Here is a 20,172-nt window from a genome sequence, read left to right as displayed (position 1 = left end):
TCCGTATTTATACCAACCGATTTTAATCCTGTCAATTTCTATTACAAAGGTTAGGGCGTTTCTTATCTCCATTCCAGGGAGTAAAGATTATGTAGCTTAACTACCTGCCTGGCACTTAATTCAGGGGTAGTATCCCCTCCCTAACCTCAGGGAAAAATCCCCACCTGGGGAAACAACCTTTCTCGGAGAGGTGACCTTGGTTAAAACACATGGCACGAAGGAGAGCAAACATATTAAGAACAATATGCTATATATGCCAGGTCCCTTGAAACATATGCTGTGCAGATGTTTCTTTCCTGCAGCGACTGTGTCAAGCAGCAAGGATGGACTGGCTTCCGGCAGATTAAATGGCCAAAATAAGTAAAAATATTCTTTAAAAAGTGAGGCAAGGAATTTTTATTTTATTTTATAGTCTTTATACTTAGGATTCTAAATAATTAAACTGAGGTACTTTTGAAATTATTCCAGATGCACTACTTAAGTTGAAATGTACTTTCTTTCCTAGGATGGAATCTATAGAGAAAATGGAGTCTGATTTTAAAAACTGCCATATGTTTCTTGTCACCATTTTAAACAAAGCCGTCTGTAGAGGGTCCTTTCCCCATCGTGAGTATACATGCTAAAATCTTACTGCTTTTCTGTTTTCTTGTACAAAGGCTACATGTTCCTATTTTGATACTGATTTCATGACGAATTATTTCAAACCTGGAAAGTCTAGCAGCAGCTGGACCATGCTTTGAATTGTGTTGTGTGTGTGTGTGTTTTAGTTTTGGTTAGTAAAGTTTTTGCTTTCTAATATGTCATTTGGTACACCAGTGGATTCTGAAACTAATTGCTTAGAAAAGCAGAAGGCAAATAGATTTCAGTCACACTTTCCTTTTTTAAATATATTTTTCTTGATTTCAGAGAGGAAGGGAGAAAGAGAGATAGAAACATCAATGATGAGAGAAAATCATCGATTGGCTGCTTCCTGCACACCCTTCACTGGGGATCAAGCTTGCAACCCAGGCATGTGCCCTGACCAGGAATCAAACCATGACCTCCTGATTCATAAGTTGATGCTCAACCACTGAGCCACACCGGCTGGGCTCAGTAACTATCATGTGCAACTTTTGTAACTATTCCTTTTCAAAAGATGGGGGAGGGTTTCTTTAACAATTTTAAAACTCCTGACAAACACTGAAGCAGGCAGAAGTCTGTAGGGTGAGTCAGGGAGGAGAGTGATGTTTAATTTGCAGAAACAAAGGACTAAGTCATATTTATTTGCGCAGCTTTTGGGGGGAAATATGCAAGGTTAATTTCTTCCCTGTGTCTGCACATTCAAATTGTGATCCAAAACTACAGTGGGAAGGCTGGGGAGGGTTGGGGGTGGGAGGGGTGGGGGGTAAAAAATCAACCGAAGGGCTTGTATGCATGCATACGAGCATAACTAATGAACATAAGACACTGGGGGGCATGGGAGGCTAGGGGAGGGTCAAGGGGAGAAAAAAAAGGGGAGACTTATATAATACTCTTTGTAATACTTTAAGCAATAAAACGATTTTTTAAAAATTGTGATCTATTCACTAAGAATAGCTGAATTGCCTGGCCCGTGGGGCTCAGTGGTTGAGCATCAACCTATGAACCAGGAGGTCATGGTTTGATTCCCGGTCAGGGCACATGCCCAAGTTATGAGCTTGATCCCCAGTAGAGGGCGTGCACGAGGCAGCCGATCAATGATTCTCATCATTGATATTTCTCTTCCTCCCTCTCTGAAATCAATAAGGATAATTTTTTAAAAAAAGAAATGTCTTAATCTTTGGAATATCTGCATAATTTAGTATATTTTTTAAAAAGAACAGCTGAATGTTCTGTAAAACACTGTTATAAATATTGATGCATTTGTCCATTTTCTTTAAATATATTTTTATTTATCTCAAAGAGGAACTGAGACAGAGACAGAAACATCAGTGATGAGAATCATTGATCAGCTGCCTCCTGCACACCCACACTGGGGATTAAGCCCACAACCCTAGCATGTGCTCTGACTGGGAATTGAACCATGACCTCCTGGTTCATAGGTCAATGCTCAACCACTGAGCCCCGCCAGCTGGGCCATTTGTTCATTTTTTAATTGGGCGATTATAGGTTAGAACTTAGCATTTTGTTATGACCGGACTCCAGAGTTTCTGACACATTGAACAAATAGGATTTATTTCGTGAAATGTCAGATTTGTTTGTTTTTAAAATTAAAATGAAGTGAATAGAAATAAATCATACTTTTTCAATTTGTATTTAATAAATGAAGATATCATCTTTATTATACATTACAAATAATCACCATTTTAATTAAAAATGGAAAATGTGGCCCTAGCTCAGTGGATAGTGTCGGCCTGCAGACTGAAGGGGCCTGGGTTCTATTCAGGTCTAGAGCATATGCCTGGGTTGCAGACTCAATCCCCAGTAGGGGGTGTGCAGGAAGCAGCCAATAAATAATTCTCATTGTTGATGTTTCTATCTCTTTCTCCCTTTTCCTTCCTCTCTGAAATCAATAAAATTATAAAAATGGAAAATGTCTTTAAATACTTTTCAGTTTTGAATTGATTAAAGCCTTACTCATACGTTTTCAAAAAATTAAACCAATTTTTTAAACTTTATTCTTCCCACAGTGGAGTCTCTAGCACTGTCCCTCATGGCTGGCATGGAGCAAAGTTAAATATCTTCACGTGATAAATACCTCGGACTTCATCTCCGTACATGTACAGCTCCATCACATGCAGCTGAGAAATAAGAATCATCTGTTTTTGTCTTTTTTTAAAAAACTGTTTTCTACTGTCTAGACAAGTGGATTTGTAGGTGTTTTCTCTGAAGCTTATTGGGTGTTGTATAGGGTTATGTGTGTAAAATTGTATCAATAAATAATGCAAAGTGTACATAGGCTATTTACACTTATATTTCCTACTGTCAGCTATAGATTTATGGCATTGTTACCTTTAGATGTGAATGACATTTTTGAAAATGTAATTGTTAATATTAAAAATACAGCACTTTACATTTTTTTATTCTTCTTTTGCTGTCACAGTTTTTTGTATAGAGTTTTACATGTTGTCTTCCCTAAAGCTTGTCTTAGATTTAGCTGTCTAAAAATGTATTTTTATGTGCCTGAGAAGTTCCAAAATGGAAAATAGCTTCAACCAATATCAGTAATGTGAAGGCCAACTTCACGTAGGAGCAGCTGTTGGTCCATACTATCATTTGGCCTTTCTGAGCCTTTTTTGTCAGCTAAAGTCATGCTTACCATCCCATTTTCCCACGTTTCCTTCTTGTGCTCTCTGTACATCTCTAGCATTTATGACTGAGCACTATATTTACTTCTTAGTTTTTTACAAACACCACTAACTCCAAACTGCCTCAGAGCTGAGTGCCAGGATGTCCTTGTCCTCAGACACTGTGACAGGCATCCTGTGGCAGACAGCAGTGTCTACAAGCAGCTCTTCCGGGAGCCAGCCTGGCTCCGAGGCTTTCCTCTGAAATTGGAAGAAATTCACTGAAGAGATCTTCAAATGCCAGGGGCTGCACAGCTGCTTCCAGGTCTGAACCTCCCACTAAGAGACAGGCAGCCTCCGGGACCTGTCCTGCACATCAGTCCTGTGGCCGTTGATGGGCGCTCAAGCACCATACAGGCATCATAGAGTAGTCGGCGTAAAATTCTTCATATGTCACAAAACTCATCACATCCAACATACAAAACATACCTCTTTCATAAACTGAATTAGCCTCTGACACCTACAGCTATCGCAAATGGTAAAACAGTCTTAGATCCTACCCAAAATGTCACACGGAAGGCCTGTTGACCTCAGTTTCTTTTACCCGGTAAGTTCATCATGTCCACCTTTTAACAAAAAAATACACAGTGTACTAAAAGACAAAAATATCAGAGCAATCATCAGACATAGACTGGGCAGCGATGTTGGAATTACCAGACTGGGAATTTAAACAACTAGGATTAACCTACCAAGGTCTCTAATGTAGACAGTGGACACATGAAAGAACAGCTGGGCGATGTGAGCAGAGAGACGGAAGCTCAGCAAGGACATGGTTGAACTGAACATCAAGTTGACATTCCTTAGAAAAAAAAAATTGACATTCCTAAATTATTTCAAAGTGTATGCCTCAAGCTTACAAAACATTCCTCAAGAAAAGGCACATTTTTAGGCCATAAAACACCTTGACAGTTTTTTAAAGATGGGAGTCATACAAAGTATGCTCTCAGACCACAGGTGCGGGGGTGGGGGGGGTGGGGAGGACAGGCTTGTGACCAGAGGCTGGAGTAACCCCTGGTTTCCACAGGAGGATGCGATTGGCTTGCTTGGGTAATGCTGAGGACCGGCAGGAAGACAATCTGTGAGGAGGTTGTTTGGGGAACTAGTAGGATGGGGACATATCTGGAGAGCCAGAGGCAAATGTAACCTACACAACGAACATTCCTGGTGCACTATGTGCAGGTGACCAGTGAGACTATGTCACCGGGTACCACCGTATGCCTGCTGTATAAGTCCACCCTATTAAGGCTAGCAGATCTACCTAATACACAGCAACAGCAACACAGGGGCAGACAAAATGGGGAGACTGAGAAACATGCCCCAAATGAAATAGCAAGAAATCTCCAGAAAAAAACTAAATGTAATGGAAGCAAGCAATCTACCAGAGAGGTCAAAGCAATGGTTATAAGGATGCTCAAAAACTTAATGAGAATTTCAATAGCATGTAAAAGGACATAGTTACCATAAAGAAAAGAAACAAAAATAAAGAATACAATATCCACTCCAACCAATTTGGCTCAGTGAATAGAGCATTGGCCCACAGATTGAAGGATTGTGGGTTCGATTTCAGTCAAGGGCACATACCTTGGTTACAGGCTCGATCCTCAGCCCTGGCAGGGTGCATGCAGGAGGCAACCAATTGATGTGCCTCTCTCACATCGATGTTTCTCTCTCTGTCTCGCTCTCCTTTCCACTCTCTCTAAAAAACAATGGAAAAAATATCTTCAGGTGAGGATTAGCCAAAAAAAATAATAAATACATATAATAATACAATATCTGAAATAAAGAATACATTGCAAAAATAAACTGTAGGTTTGATTAAGCATAAAATTGAATCAGTGATTTGGAAGACTAGCTAGCAGAAAAGACCCAATCAGAGGAGCAAAAATAAAAATAAATTAGGCTAGTTTAAGGAACATTTGGGACAACATAAAGTATAACAACATCAACATCATCCTATCTAATAAAAGGGTAACATGCAAATTAACCATCACTCCATCACAGATATGGTGGCGCCAGTTCTCAGCCCCGCCGGAGTCCCCAGTCCTGGGGGGGCGGCCACTGAGATCAGGGAACATGAGAGGCCTGGCAGAATGCTTGCCTCGTCACCTCGGTGACGAGGCAAGCATTCCGCGCCTGGCCACAGAGGGCCTCTGGCCAGGCCGGGCACGGAACACTTGTGTCATTGCAGGCTGGGCTGAGGGCCCCCACCCCCCCAATGCATGAATTTCATTCACTGGGCCTCTAGTGAGGTTATAAGAATGAGAAAAAAGAGAGCAAGAGATTGATAACTTAATTGAAGAAATTATGACTGAAAATTTCCCAAACCTGGTGAAGGAAAAAGACACACAAAGTCCAGAAGTCCTAAACATGATACTAGACCTGATGGATTTAATCGATATTTTCTTTTATATATATATATATATATATTTTATTGATTTTTTTACAGAGAGGAAGGGAGAGAGATAGAGTTAGAAACATCGATGAGAGAGAAACATCGATTAGCTGCCTCCTGCACATCTCCTACTGGGGATGTGCCCGCAACCCAGGTACATGCCCTTGACCGGAATCAAACCCGGGACCTTTCAGTCCGCAGGCCGACGCTCTATCCACTGAGCCAAACTGGTTTCGGCATAATTGATATTTTCAAAGCATTTAATCTAAAACAGCAGAAAATAAATTCTTTTCAACTACATATGAAACATTTTCTAGTATACACAACATGTTAAGATACAAAACAAATCTCAATAAATTTTTTTTTTTAATATATTTTATTGATTCTTTACAGAGAGGAAGGGAGAGGGATAGAGAGCTAGAAACATCGATGAGAGAGAAACATCGACCAGCTGCCTCCTGCACATCTCCCACTGGGGGTGTGCCCGCAACCAACGTACATGCCCTTGACCGGAATCGAACCCGGGACCCTTCAGTCCGCAGGCCGACGCTCTATCCACTGAGCCAAACCGGTTTCGGCCAAATCTCAATAAATTTAAGGAGATTGAACTCATATCAGGCATCTTCTCTGATCACCATGGTATGATATGATACTGGAAATTAATTACAAGAAAAAAAAACCTGAAAAACACAAATTTGTGGAAGCTCAATAACATGTTACTAAACAATGAGTGGGTTGGCAATGAAGTCAGGGGGAAAAAATCAAAGATACTTTGAGACAAATGAAAATGAGAAAAGTGCCCTGGCCAGTTTTGCTCAGTGGATAGAGCATCAGCCTGTGGACTGAAGGGTCCCAGGTTCGATTCCTGGTCAGGGCACATGCCCGGCTTGTGGGCTCCATCCCTGATAGGGGGCGTGCAGGAGGTAGCCAGTCCATGATTCCCATCATTGATGTTCCTCTCCCTCTCCCTTTCTCACTGAAGTCAATAAAAAATATTAATAAAAAATAAAAAGAGCACCTGGAAAAAACATTAAAAAAAAAGAAAATGAGAAAACAACTCAAAATCTATGGGACACAGCAGAAGCAGAGTTAAAAGGGATTCAAAGCATTTTAGGCCTACTTTAAGAAACAAAAAACATCTTCAGAAAATAATGTAACCTTACACTTAAAGGAACTAGAAAAAGAACAGAAAACAAAGCCCAAAGTAAGTAGAAGAAAGAATATAATAAAGGTCAGAGTGGAAATAAATATATAGAATCCAAAACACACTCTCTAGCTGGTTTGCTCAGTGAATAGAGCATCGGCCTGTGGACTGAAGGGTCCCAGGTTCAATTCTGGTCAAGGGCACATGCCTGGGTTGTGGGCACGATCCCCATTAGGGGGCGTGCAGGAGGTAGCTAATCAATGATTCTCTCTCATCACTGATGTTTCTATCTCTCACTCTCCCTTCCTCTCTGAAATCAATAAAAATATATTTAAAAAAAAATAAAACAAAACACAAAGGATAAATGAAACCAAGAGCTGTTTCCTTGAAATGATAAAACTGATAAAATTTTAAACAGACTTATCTAGAAAATAAGAGAAAGTACCCAAATAAATAAAATCAGAAATAAAAGAAAAATAACAAATTGCACTACAGAGATACAAAAGATTATAAGAAAATATTACAAACAAGTATATGCCAACTAATTGGATAATCTGAAAGAAATGTATAAATTCCTAGGACTTACAACCTTCCAAAACTGAATCATGAAACAGAAAATCTAAACAGTCATGGGGATGTAAAGTACAGCATAAGGAATATCGTCAATATTATAAGGCAGATGAGATTCCCGCCTCATAAGTTCAGTCATTCCTGATAACACACAGGTCCCTTGATTTCCACTGCTCATCTCTGCAACATTCACTTAAATGCCACTTAAATACCCCTTTTCTCCAAGAATTCTTTTTCTTTTATATATATATATATATACACACACACACACACACACACACACACACATATCCTATTTAATAAAAGAGAAACATGGTAATTAGCCGTACAGCCGCTACCCTTCCCATTGGCTAATCAGTGAGATATGCAAATTAACTGCCAACCAAGATGGCGGCCGGCAGCCAGGCAGCTGATGCAAACAGGGAGGCTTGCTTGCTTCAGGGATAGAGGAAGCCAAGCTTCCCCGCCTGCCTTGCCGGCCTCTCAGCTGCTGTCTAAGAAACATTGTTACAAATATAGAAGCTAAACCAAACCCCAGAAACCTGCTTTAGTCAGCCGGGCTTCAGCCAGCAGGACCGCAACATTGTTTCAAATACAGAAGGTAAACAAAGGCCAGAAACCTGATTTCAGCAGCAGAGGTCTCATAGCTGGAGCCGAGCCTCAGAGCTAAAGCTGGCCCAGAATTAAAAAAGAAAAAGAAAAAAAGGAGCGGTTGGGAGCTTCAGTCACCCGCCAGCCTGAAAACTGCCCTCAGCCCCTCACCCAGACTGGCCAGGCACCCCAGTGGGGAGCTCCACCCTGAAGGGGGTGCGACCAGCTGCAAACAGCCATCATCCTCTCATCCAGGCTGGCCAGGCACCCAAGCGGGACCCCCACCCTGATCTGGGACACCCTTCAGGGCAAACCAGCCGGCCCCCACCCGTGCACCAGGCCTCTATCCTATATAGTAAAATGGTTATATGCCTCCCGGCACCGGGATCAGTGGAGCCGCGAGGCCTCCCGGCACCGGGATCAGCGTGACAGGGGGCAGCGCCCAAACCCCCTGATCACCCTGCGGCTCTGTGTGTGACAGGGGGCGGGGCCACAACCTCCCTATCCGCCCTGCTCTGTTCGTGACAGGGGGGAGCTCCTCAACCCCCTGATCGGCCCTGCTCTGTGTGTGACAGGGGAGAGCTCCCAACCCCCTGATCACCCTGCGGTTCTGTGTGTGACAGGGTGCGGCGCCCCAACCCCCCCCCCCCCCCCCACCACCACCACAGGCTCTGCTCTGTGCGTGACAGGGTGCAGTGCCTCAAACCCCCCCCCCCCCATGGGCCCTGCTCGGTGAGTGACAGGGTGCAGCGCCCCAACCCCGATCGGCCCTGCTCTGTGCGTGGCAGGGGGTGGCGCCGCATCCTCCCCATCGACCCTGCCTTGAGTGTGACAGGGGGCGGTGCCCCAACCCCCCAATCAGCCCTACCCTGAGCGTGACTGAGGGTGGTATCGCAACCTCCCGATCCGCCCTGCTCTGTGCATGACAGGGGGCGGCGCCCCAACTCCCCAATCGGCCTTGCTCTGAGCCTGACCAGGGGCTGCACCTAGGGATTGGGCCTGCCCTCTGCCACCCGGGAGCAGGCCTAAGCCAGCAGGTCGTTATCTCCCGAGGAGTCCCAGACTGCAAGAGGCACAGGCCGGGCTGGGGGACCCCCCCTCCCCTCCGAGTGCACAAATTTTTGTGCATCGGGCCTCTAGTATATATATATATATATATATATATATATATATATATATATATATATATGTGTATATCTTCTCAAAGTAATCAATTCTATGGCCATGGCTTCCATTAATTTTTACTTTTTAAAATATATTTGTATTGATTTCAGAGAGGAAGGGAGAGGGAGAGAGATACAAACATCAGTGATGAGAGAGAATAATTAATTGACTGCCTCCTGCACACCCCACACTGGGGACCAAGTCTGAAACCCAGGCATGTGCCCTGACCAGGAATCAAACTGTGACCTCCTGGTTCATCAGTCAGTGCTCAACCACCAAGCCACACCAGTTGGGGTTCAATTACTTTTTATAAAATTTAATGACAATACAATTTTAAGTGTTTTTATTAACAGTTTTATTTTTACATAGGATGCCTCATTTAATAAACCATGGATTCCAAGTTGCCCCATGAAATCAATCACAAAAAATGTGATATTCTTAGCATGTGAACTTCAAGAAATTTTCCTAATCACTTTCTTTGGTTTGATCTAATGTGTGCTATTTTCAAAAATGTAAGTTGTGATATCACAAAATGAACATAGCCAACTTTCAACCAGAGAGCTCCATTTTGATGTTTCACTTAACTGAGACAATATCCTCTGCAAACCTATTCCTCCTCCTGCATTCTCTATCTCTAGCTACCTACTCAATCCCCATGCCATAAACCTAATGGCAATTTTGGCCTCACCTCTTCACTTCTCTCTCCACATCTAGTCACCAAGTAATTCTATTCTACTTCCCAGATGGTCCCAAATCCTTTCCTTTATTTTTTAAAAATATATTTTATTGATTTTTCACAGAAAGGAAGGGAGAAGGATAGAGAGTTAGAAACATCGATGAGAGAGAAACATCGATCAGCTGCCTCCTGCACACTCCCCACTGGGGATGTGCCCGAAACCAAGGTACATGCCCTTGACTGGAATCAAACCTGGGACCCTTGAGTCCGCAGGCCGATGCTCCATCCACTGAGCCAAACCAGTCAGGGCCCAAATCCTTTCCTTTATTTCAGTCACTGCCACTGCCTACAGTTTGAACCCTCATTGCTCCTCTAGGTGAATATAAAGTATCTTAATTGGCCTTGTTGCTTCCTCAAATCTTTCTATTCTCCAGAGTGACCTCTGACAAACCATCTGATAGTGGCTCCTGGATCTCCCATCATTCAGTTGCTCTGTTCCCGGATAAAATTCAAACTCTTTACCCCAGAATCTACTTTGGGGTCAGATAGATCTAGGGTAGACTCCCAGGTTTAAGCACTTTCCAATGGTGCAACCTCAGACAATGGGGCTCTTTAAATCTTTTTCTCATTTGCCTGAGCTCACTGAGGGCAGGTGTATCTAACACATACATATACTAGTAGTGTCTGGCAAGACAAGTGATGCCTCCCAAGAACCAGCTCTACGTCCTCAATCAGCAGGAAGTAGATAAGGAAAACTGACCATTGTCCCTCAAACCCCAAAAGCATTTGAATGATATCACATGAGGAGGGAGTGTTAGGCAGGAGAAAGCTGCAAGGGTGGGGAGGGGAAAAGAAGTCAGCAGTCTTGGGACTTGCCAAGATAAAAATCACCAGATGTTCTCATAAATTCTGGGAAAAGCCACAACAATGTAAAAAGGGGACCTTAAAATTTAGTCTATCCAGAAAAGGAAACTTGAAACCTGTAAGGGGGAAAGAAACCAGATGGGGCACTCAGACTAGCTGAGATGCCCACTTGTGCTTTATGCCAAGTGTATTCTTTAAAAAAAATTTTAATACATTTTTATTGATTTGAGAGAGGAAGGGAGAAGGAGAGAAACATCAATGATGAGAGTGAATCATTGACCAGCTGCCTCCTGCACAACCCACACTGGGGATGGCTCTGGCCAGTGTGACTGAGTTGGTTAGGCATCATCCCATGCACTGAAAAGTTGTCAGTTTGATTCCAGGTCAAGGCACATGCCGGAGTTGCTGGCTCAATCCTCGGTAGGGGGTGTCCAGGAGGAAGCTGATCGATGTTTTGCTCTCACATTGATCAATGTTTCTCTCTTTCTCCCTAATCCCTTCTCCTTCTAAAAATCCATTTTAAAAAAACATTTTTTTAAAGAGGCCGTGGATGAAGCTGGCTAGCAAACACAAAGACAAAGGGTGTCCACCCTTTTCTCTTCCTTCTTTAATCATCTCATGTTTTTTAGCTCACAGAAGTTGACATTACTGATGACAAGGTAGAGAAAATGTGTGCTGTAGAAAGTAAAATGAGGGTAAAATCATTTATGATATAGACACAGAGTGGCCCCTCTGCAGCCATTGAAGAGAGAGAGGGCCTTGTGTTGAAAGACATGGAGCGAGCTCCAGAACATATTATTAAGGTCAAAGCCAAGTGCAGAGCAAGCTTACTATGTGCTGCCATTTATTTTACAAAGAAAGGTTGGGAGGATACACACTCCCCCACACACATGTGCTGTGCATGCATAGGTGCTCTGTGGAAAAAGGGGTTTATTTTCTCTCCTTATGAAGGAAAAAAATATACTCAAGGTACATGGGACGTTTTATCAAATAAGAAATCATAACTACATTAAAATGTTCTAGAGATTATATAAAAATCTCCAAGAGTCTGTAAATTCGGATACTTTCATTTATAACTGATTGTTATTCTGGAATATTGTGTCTTATAGAAAGAACAGGGTTAGGTGTCAATTACATTATAATCCTATATAATAAAAGAGAAACATGTAAATTGACCATCCCTTCGCTACACTCATCAGCCAATCAGGGGTGGATATGCAAATTAACCCAACAAACATGGCGAATTAATTTGCATACACAGGCGCCAGGTGGAGAGGAGTGTGAGTGAGCCAGCAGCTTGGGGGGCTGTGGCTCCCTCGGTCGCTCCCCCAAGCCGCCAGGCAGAGAGCAGAGCAGGAGAGCTGGAGGCTTGGGGGGTGTGGCAGAGTGGGAGGCTGTGGGACAGAGATAGAGCAGGAAGGGAAAACCTAGAAAATGGGGAGCACCAGGAATGCTGGGAATTGTAGTTCTGGTGGCAACACCAGGACCAGAAGCTAAAGCCCAGAGAGCAGGGAGCACCAGTAATGCTGGGAATCATGGTTCTGGTGGCAGACAGACCTCCTAGACACTAGAGCAAAGTGAGCCTGGAGCAAGTTACTGTTGCGGTGGGGGATGGAGGGAAAGCAAAGGTGAGAGACATAAGTAAAATATGAATGTCTAGGAAAAAATAAAGGGAAGATATCCTAAAACTTCCAGGAAATCTCCACCAATGAAGCAAAGGAAAAAAAATGCCTCTATTATTCTATGAGCAACAAACCAAACTGGGTTGGGGGGTCTCAGACAATTTGCTCATATGATTGCAAAGACAGACAGAAACTCCCAGATTGGAGAGGGCTCCCCTGAGGGCTCCAAGATTGGAGAGGGTGCAGGTTGGGCTGAGGGACCCACCCCCAGTGCACAAATCTTCATGCACTGGGCCCCTAGTCCTATATAATAAAAGGCTAATATGCAAATCAACCAAACGATGGAATGACCGGTCGCTATGACATGCACTGACCACCAGGGGGCAGACGCTCAATGCGGGAGCTGCCCCCTGATGGTCAGTGTGCTCCCACAGGGGGAGTACTGCTCAGCCACAAGCCAGGCTGATGGCTGGCAAGCACAGCGGTGGTGGCGGCAGCCTCTCCCACCTCTGTAGCAGCACTGAGGATGTTTAGGCCTGCTCCACGGGAAGCGGGCCTACGCTGTCAGTCAGATATCCCCCGAGGGCTCCCAGACTACAAGAGGGCACAGGCTGGGCTGAGCAACCCGCCCCTCCAGTGCATGTTCACTGGGCCTCTAGTTAGATATTACAGGATTCCAGGGCAGGAGGAATAGGAAAACTGAGACAGGAAAGTTAAAACAAGGCCAAACAGGGTGGTCAATTTGCAGCCAGCTTGCAACTAAAAGCCATTATCTTCCCCAGCCAAGGACCCAGCAAATGGTTAAAAGCCTCCCTAAGGAGATAATTCGAAAAGGAGGGAGAGGGAAAAAGGCCGTTTAATCCCTAAGCAGAGAAGCCTGCAGTCTCAGGCTCGACAAGATAAAGTTGCCAGGTGCCTCTCATGTGCTCTGGGAAGGCCTCAACAAAGTAAAGGGACCTTGAGAGTTATGCAAAGGAATTTTGAGACCTATAGACCAGAGGGTATATAACGCCCCAGACCCCCACCCAACCTGCTCTTCCGCACATGGGCCAAGAAGTTTCAATCCCTCTGTACGTGCGCGCCCCCACATGGTATTTTGTGGAAGAGCCACACTCAAGGGGCCAAAGAGCTGCAAGTGGCTCTCGAGCCGTGGTTTGCCGACTGTGGCTCTAACTGCTTTAACACATTGGTTTTCACAGCGCAGTCAAGGTCTCTCCCATAAGTTCATTTACATGAGAAGACAAGGGTCAAGGTTGGGGCCAGCACTCTCCCTCTGGCTCAGAGGGCTATCCTGTCCGGGAACACCTCTCTGGTGTTGTGAGAGGTGCCTATAAAATAACCATATCATTTTAAGGTGTGTTTGTTTTTTCATTTAGAGACATTCACTATTTTGTTTTAATACATTTATTAAAATGTTACATCGGAGAACCAAGATGGCGGCATAGGTTAACGCCGGAGTTTGCTGCCTCGAACAACCACTTCAAAAATACAACTAAAAGACAGAACGGACATCACCCAGAACCACAGGAAGGCTGGCTGAGGAGAGATTCTACAACTAGAAGGAAAGAGAAATCCATACCGAGACTCAGAGGAGGGGGAGTGTGGAAGTGAAATACTAAGGTGCGGAGTGCATGCGGAGCGGGCTGGCGGCTAAGTGCGTGGTTGTCTGTTTCAATCGGGAGGGAGTCTCAGACTCTGAGCTCCAGATCCGGGCGAGTCTCTAGGGACCCAGACTCAAACGGGAGAAGCGGGACTGTCTGGCTTTGGTCGGAACTCGAATGCAGTTTTCTCTCCCGGGACTCTGAAAGGCAGAGCCCCTGGGGACGGAACTGAGAGCAGCCATAACTGCTCGCTCCACCAGCCCTGTAGACCCCCAGGCACCCGCCCCGCCCAAGCCCTGCACAGAGGCATTTGCTGGATAGCCTTAGGCAAATGCTAGACTAGCACCGCCCTAGAGATCCAGCACAGAAGCTCTCCCACTGCAGACACAGCTGACTCTCCTAGCCAGTTAGCCTGGAGGTCAATTCACCCCCAGTATTGCCGACAACAATTAAGGCTTAACTATAACAAGACTGCACACAAAGACCACAAGGGGGTGCACCAAGAAAGCATAAAAAAAATGCGGAGACAAAGAAACATGACAGAAATGGAGGATATAGAGCTAAAAAACACACTTTTAAGGTCTTTCAATAATTTTCTAGAAACTGCCGATAAACTTGATGAGATCCTCAAGAAATCTAATGAGACCCTCGATGTTGTGATAAAGAACCAACTAGAAATTAAGCATACACTGACTGAAATCAAGAATATTATACAGCCGGGGAGGGGCGGCGGCGGCCGCGGGGGTGGGGCGCGGCGTCGCTGGCTGGGCCGCGCCGGTGGCCAGGCGGGAGAGACGGAGAGGAGGAGGCGGAGGGGTAGGAGGAGGAGGAGGTGGTGACACAGATGATAAAAATCCGTTCGAGAATTTATATGTGACATCTGCAGCAGGTTCAGATCTCTCAGCTATAAGACAGACTGGATACTTCGTAAAGATTTCATCTGTTACGCACAGAGAGCCAAAATCCGTTACTGAAATTGCCTGGGTGAGCTGCCTGCTGGGTCCAGTGATGCACTAGTAGACAAAGAAGTTGAAAAAGAAGGCTGACTGGATGACTGGCAGAATGTGACACCAATATGGCATCAAGAAGCCCTACTATGAGTCCAAGGACTTTGACTATGACTAAATAAAAATGACTTCTTTTTTGGTGGGGTGGAGGTGAGGATGGTTGAAGTAAATTTGATATTTACTTGGAGAATGTGTAATGTATTCTCATTCCATAGTAATATATGGTAATTGCCTTGGAATCAATCTTTAAAGTTCATATATATATATATTGAAGTTATGTAGTTATACTTTTTATTATTGGGTTCTCTTACCACAAAGTAAATACTGTAAAGACAAACATTTGCTTAATTTAAAAATGTTAACCTAAAAAGATTGATTTAAGGACTATGATTTTCACATAGAAATTTTCACTTAGGGCATTTTGTTTATAAAAAGTCACTGTACCCCGAACTTTCTAGGAAAACATCTTTTTCTGTAGTTTCTTGAAAGTCAGTAGGAAATCATACTGTACAGTATTAATATAGAACAGTTAATAAATTAATAACCATTAAAAATAACTAATAACTTCAGATCTGTTAACTAAATTTACTTAAAATAATTTAAGGAGTGGGTGTGAACTGGAAATAAACCTATGTATTTACTAAAATTATTGAATCACAAGAAAACTAGAACAACAAAGTATTCTCTAAACCAAATCAGTATTTTATTTGGTTAGAGTCCCTGCTTTTGGCATCCATCTATTTAGATCACTTACAGAGGCTTTGAAAGCAGTTCTGGGAAATGAGGTGGGTAGATTTTCTCAAAGTTAATTCCCATTTATTTCCTCTGTGAATCTTGAACATTTTTTTCTTCTTAGTATTCAAGAAAAACTCTGTCAGTCCAGGATATAAAACATAGGTTACATTATATATAGTTCATACAGTTTATTTACAAACAGAAAAAGATTCCCTCTTGACTTACCTTGAAATCTTTATTCAAGGCCTGTACCATTCAATTTGTCAGCGTGCTGCTGCCACTACAGCTTGCTTTTGGTCAGAATGCAGTGAAGCTAACATAGCCATTCTGCTGGGAAAAGAGTTCCTGATTGCTGAGAGTGGAAGTTACACACATCTCATTTACAAGTCAGATCAGAGATCAGAATCATACAATAGCTTTATATGGAATTGATTTCATTTCATGGTTTTTAAGCTATGTTTTTCATTGAAGCAATGCCTATAACTAAAAGACAGGTGTGTTGTAGCATTTGAATGCCTTAAATTCTTTTGAATCTGGAATAAAGGGATGTTTAGATCCTAAAACTCAGGGATTTTGAAATGAAATGCTCTGTCATTCATTGATTGTGCCATAATTGAACTGCCTTGCAGATTTTTATTTGGGATTATTGTAATTAATATTTGGAAAACTTTACCATTTTCAAATATAAGTTATTTTAGGAAAAAAAAAAAAAGAATATTATACAGCCAAAACCAGTTTGGCTCAATGGGTAGAGCGTCGGCCTGTGGACTGGAAGGTCCCAGGTTCGGTTCCGGTCAGGGGCATGTGCCTTGGTTGCGGGCACATCCCCAGTGGAAGGTGTGCAGGAGGCAGCTGATCGATGTTTCTCTCTCATCGATGTTTCTGGCTCTCTATCTCTCTCCCTTCCTCTCTGTAAAGAATCAATAAAATATATTTTTTAAAAAAAGAATATTATCCAGACACCCAACAGCAGACCATAGGAACGCAAGAATCAAGTCAAAGATTTGAAATGCAAAGAAGTAAAAAACACCCAACCGGAAAAGCAAAATGAAAAAAGAACCCGAAAATACGAAGATAGTGTAAGGAGCCTCTGGGACAGTTTCAAACGCACCAACATCAGAATTATAGGGGTGCCAGAAGATGAGAGACAGCAAGATATTGAAAACCTATTTGAAGAAATAATGGCAGAAAACTTCCCCTACCTGGTGAAAGAAATAGACTTACAGGTCCAGGAAGCGCAGAGAACCCCAAACAAAAGGAATCCAAAGAGGACCACACCAAGACACATCATAATTAAAATGCCAAGAGCAAAAGACAAAGAGAGAATCTTAAAAGCAGCAAGAGAGAAAGAGACTCAATTACCTACAAGGGAATACCCATACGACTGTCAGCTGATTTCTCAACAGAAACTTTGCAGGCCAGAAGGGAGTGGCAAGAAATATTCAAAGTGATGAATACCAAGAACCTACAACCAAGAGTACTTTATCCAGCAAAGCTATCATTCAGAATTGAAGGTCAGATAAAGAGCTTCACAGATAAGGAAAAGCTAAAGGAGTTCATCACCATTAAACCAGTATTATACGAAATGCTGAAAGGTATCCTTTAAGAAGAGGAAGAAGAAGAAAAAGGTAAAGATAAAAATTATGAACAACAAACATGCATCTATCAACAAGTGAATCTAAGAATCAAGTGAATAAGTAATCTGATGTACAGCATGAACTGGTGATTATAATAGAATCAGGGACATAGAAAGGGAATGGACTCACTATTCTTGGGGGGGGGGGGGGAAGGAGAGTGGGGGATGCGGGAAGAGACTGGACAAAAATCGTGCACCTATGGATGAGGACAGTGGGTGGGGAGTGAGGGCGGAGGGTGGGGCGGGAACTGGGAGGAGGGGAGTTATGGGTGGGGGGGGGAAAGAGGAACAAATGTAATAATCTGAACAATAAAGATTTAATTTTTTAAAAATGTTACATCTTCTGAGAGATCCCTGGAAAGGACCCTGACTTACTTTAAATTACATATCTCAGAATAAATTTTCAGATCATCCCCTTAAACTGGATTAAGATTACTAGAACTCTAGAAAATATCTGAATTTATGGAAGCTCTGGTGAATAATTAGGGGAAACAAAGATTGATTATAGAACTGAATTAACTTAGGATGACTGTAATTTTTGGAACTTTTTGTTTAAAGTATTGCTGAGTTTTTTATCTTTATTTTTTAAAATATTTTTTATTGATTTCAGAGAGGAAGGGGAGGGAGAGATAGACATACTAATGATGAGAGATAATCATTGATTGGCTGCCTTCTGCACACCCCACACTGGGGATCGAGCTTGCAACCTGGGCATGTGCCCTGACCAGGAATTGAGTGAACCTTCTGGTTCATAGGTTGACACTCAACCACTGTGTCACGCCCAATTTTAGAACAACAAATCTTCAATTCTATCTTACCAAAATCCTATAATTTCTTTCCAATTTAATTATATTTTTTAATTTTGTTTTATTGCTTAAAGTATTATTAAGAGTATTACATATGTCTCCTATCCGCCCCCCCCCCCTCCTTGACATTCCCCTGGCCTCCCCTACCCCCCAGTGTCTTGTGTCCATTGGTTATGCTTATATGCATGCATACAAGTCCTTCGGTTGATCTCTTACCCCCCGCCCCTCAACCCTCCCCGGCCTTCCTGCTGTAGTTTGACAGTCTGTTTGAGGCAGCTCTGCCTCTGTGTCTATTTTTGCTCATCAGTTTATAATGGTCATTATTATCCATAAATGAGTGAGATCATGTGGTATTTTTCCTTCATTGACTGGCTTATTTCACTTAGCATAATGCTCTCCAGTTCCATCCATGCTGTTGCAAATGGTAAGAGTTCCTTCTTTTTTACATCAGCATAGTATTCCATAGTGTAGATGTACCACAGTTTTCTAATCCATTCATCTGCTAATGGGCACTTAGGCTGTTTCCAGATCTTAGCTATGGTGAATTGTGCTGCTATGAACATAGGGGTGCATATATCCTTTCTGATTGGTGTTTCTGGTTTCTTGGGATATATTCCTAGAAGTGGGATCACTGGGTCAAATGGGAGTTCCATTTTTAACTTAGTGACTTTGAGCATGTTTTCATATATCTCTTGGCTTTCTGAATGTCCTCTTTTGAAAAGTGTCCAATTAGGTCCTTTGCCCATTTTTTGATTGGATAAAGCTTATATTTATTAATTTCAGAACATCTGTTGAGTACAAAGTTAGAAGAAAAGAGCATAAAAAACCTCCATTCATTTCCTTGACAAGCATAACCTAGCATAGCTATTTACCAGGCCAGTCTTCCTAGTTCAGCACCAGGTACTAGAATATTTACTTTAGAAGGATCCCATCTCTTTTGGAAAAATTTTAATAATTTATTTAATGATTGGCTGGTAGTAGGCATCCCTTTCTGCTTTTCCACTTTCACATCAGTCTCTCACAAACTGTTTCAATGTGGATTTTAACTTATCCATGTCAAATGTAGATGTTGACATAATCTTCCCATTCCCATTTTGTCCATATTCTTTATTTTCAAACATATGTATGCAATCATTCACAATGGTCAGTAGTTTTCCTTGATTATGATCAATGTATTTCCGGATCTTGTCCAAGTGGAGAAGAAACTGAGGAAGGAGTTTCTGTTGATTAGCTGGAAGTGATCGAAATTGTCTTTCTGTTCGGTTCACTCGCTGATGCATACTGGTGCCATAGTAGCGGAAGGCATTGATGATCTTCCAGGAGTACTCGCGCTGGAGCCTCCGTCGTCCCCATCCTCCCCCTCCTGCCTCTCCTCCTCCGTGTTGTGCGTGGCGTGGCTGCCGCCCGCGGTATCCACTTCCCCGGAGCCCAAGACCCACCCCAACGCCGCTGAGTAGCTGCTGCAGCCCTCAGCCTGGCTCTCTTGAGTCTCGCTGCGAAGGCAGCAATGGATGTCATGTAGCCCACTTAAGCCTCCTCTTTTGATTGTAATGTATAAAATAAGATGCAAAACTGCCATTCTCTGTAGCATTTTCTCAATCTGTTAAGATTTTGCTTCCTGGCAATTGTGGCCAGTTTGCCTCAAATAAACTCATAAAAATTCTCTACAGGTTTGAATGATTTTCACGTTGACACAATCTAAGAGGACAGAGGTCAGTGCCCCACTAAACAGTCCGGCACCGACTGCTTCCGACCACCCAGGATCAGCTTCACTGGTTTCCCACATGGTCACTGTCAACGTTCAAACCTGTAGAGTACCTGAGTTTATTTGAGCCAAACTGTCGATAACTGCCGGGAAGCAGCAGAATCTTAACGTATTAGAATAATACCCGGAGAAGGCATTTTTCACCTGTTTTTATACATCACCATCAAAGGAGGAGACACGAGTGGGTTTCAGGAGATCCATGCAGCGGTTCTCAACCTGTGGGTCGCGACCGTCGGAAAACACATATATAATTTCATATTGTTTTTGTGATTAATCACTATGCATTAATTATGT

At 42.9% G+C, this 20,172-nt stretch overlaps 1 protein-coding gene and 1 pseudogene across 4 annotated transcripts in view; one reads left to right on the top strand and one right to left on the bottom strand.

The window, feature by feature from the left end:
* TUBGCP5 (tubulin gamma complex component 5) overlaps positions 1-3,041 on the top strand; it is a 124,577-nt gene extending 121,536 nt beyond the window's left edge. For all 4 annotated transcript variants that reach the window (XM_070400803.1, XM_070400802.1, XM_070400804.1 and 1 more), the window contains 2 exons: positions 506-606; positions 2,649-3,041. In XM_070400803.1, the coding sequence (XP_070256904.1) occupies positions 506-606; positions 2,649-2,695 (148 nt within the window). In that variant the 3' untranslated portion in view covers positions 2,696-3,041. The remainder of the gene's footprint in view (positions 1-505; positions 607-2,648) is intronic.
* Positions 3,042-3,374: 333 nt separating this feature from the next.
* On the bottom strand, positions 3,375-19,393 carry LOC138998975 (carnosine N-methyltransferase pseudogene; annotated as a pseudogene).
* Between the last annotated feature and the right edge of the window lie 779 nt (positions 19,394-20,172).

Source organism: Myotis yumanensis, unplaced genomic scaffold (genome assembly GCF_028538775.1).
Source record: "Myotis yumanensis isolate MYYU_CA2020_CCGP unplaced genomic scaffold, mMyoYum1.0.hap1 SCAF_21, whole genome shotgun sequence".
In the NCBI taxonomy this organism is placed as follows: domain Eukaryota; kingdom Metazoa; phylum Chordata; class Mammalia; order Chiroptera; family Vespertilionidae; genus Myotis; species Myotis yumanensis.
The sequence above is the reverse complement of the archived record's forward strand: the minus strand, read 5'-3'. Positions and strand labels throughout refer to the sequence as shown.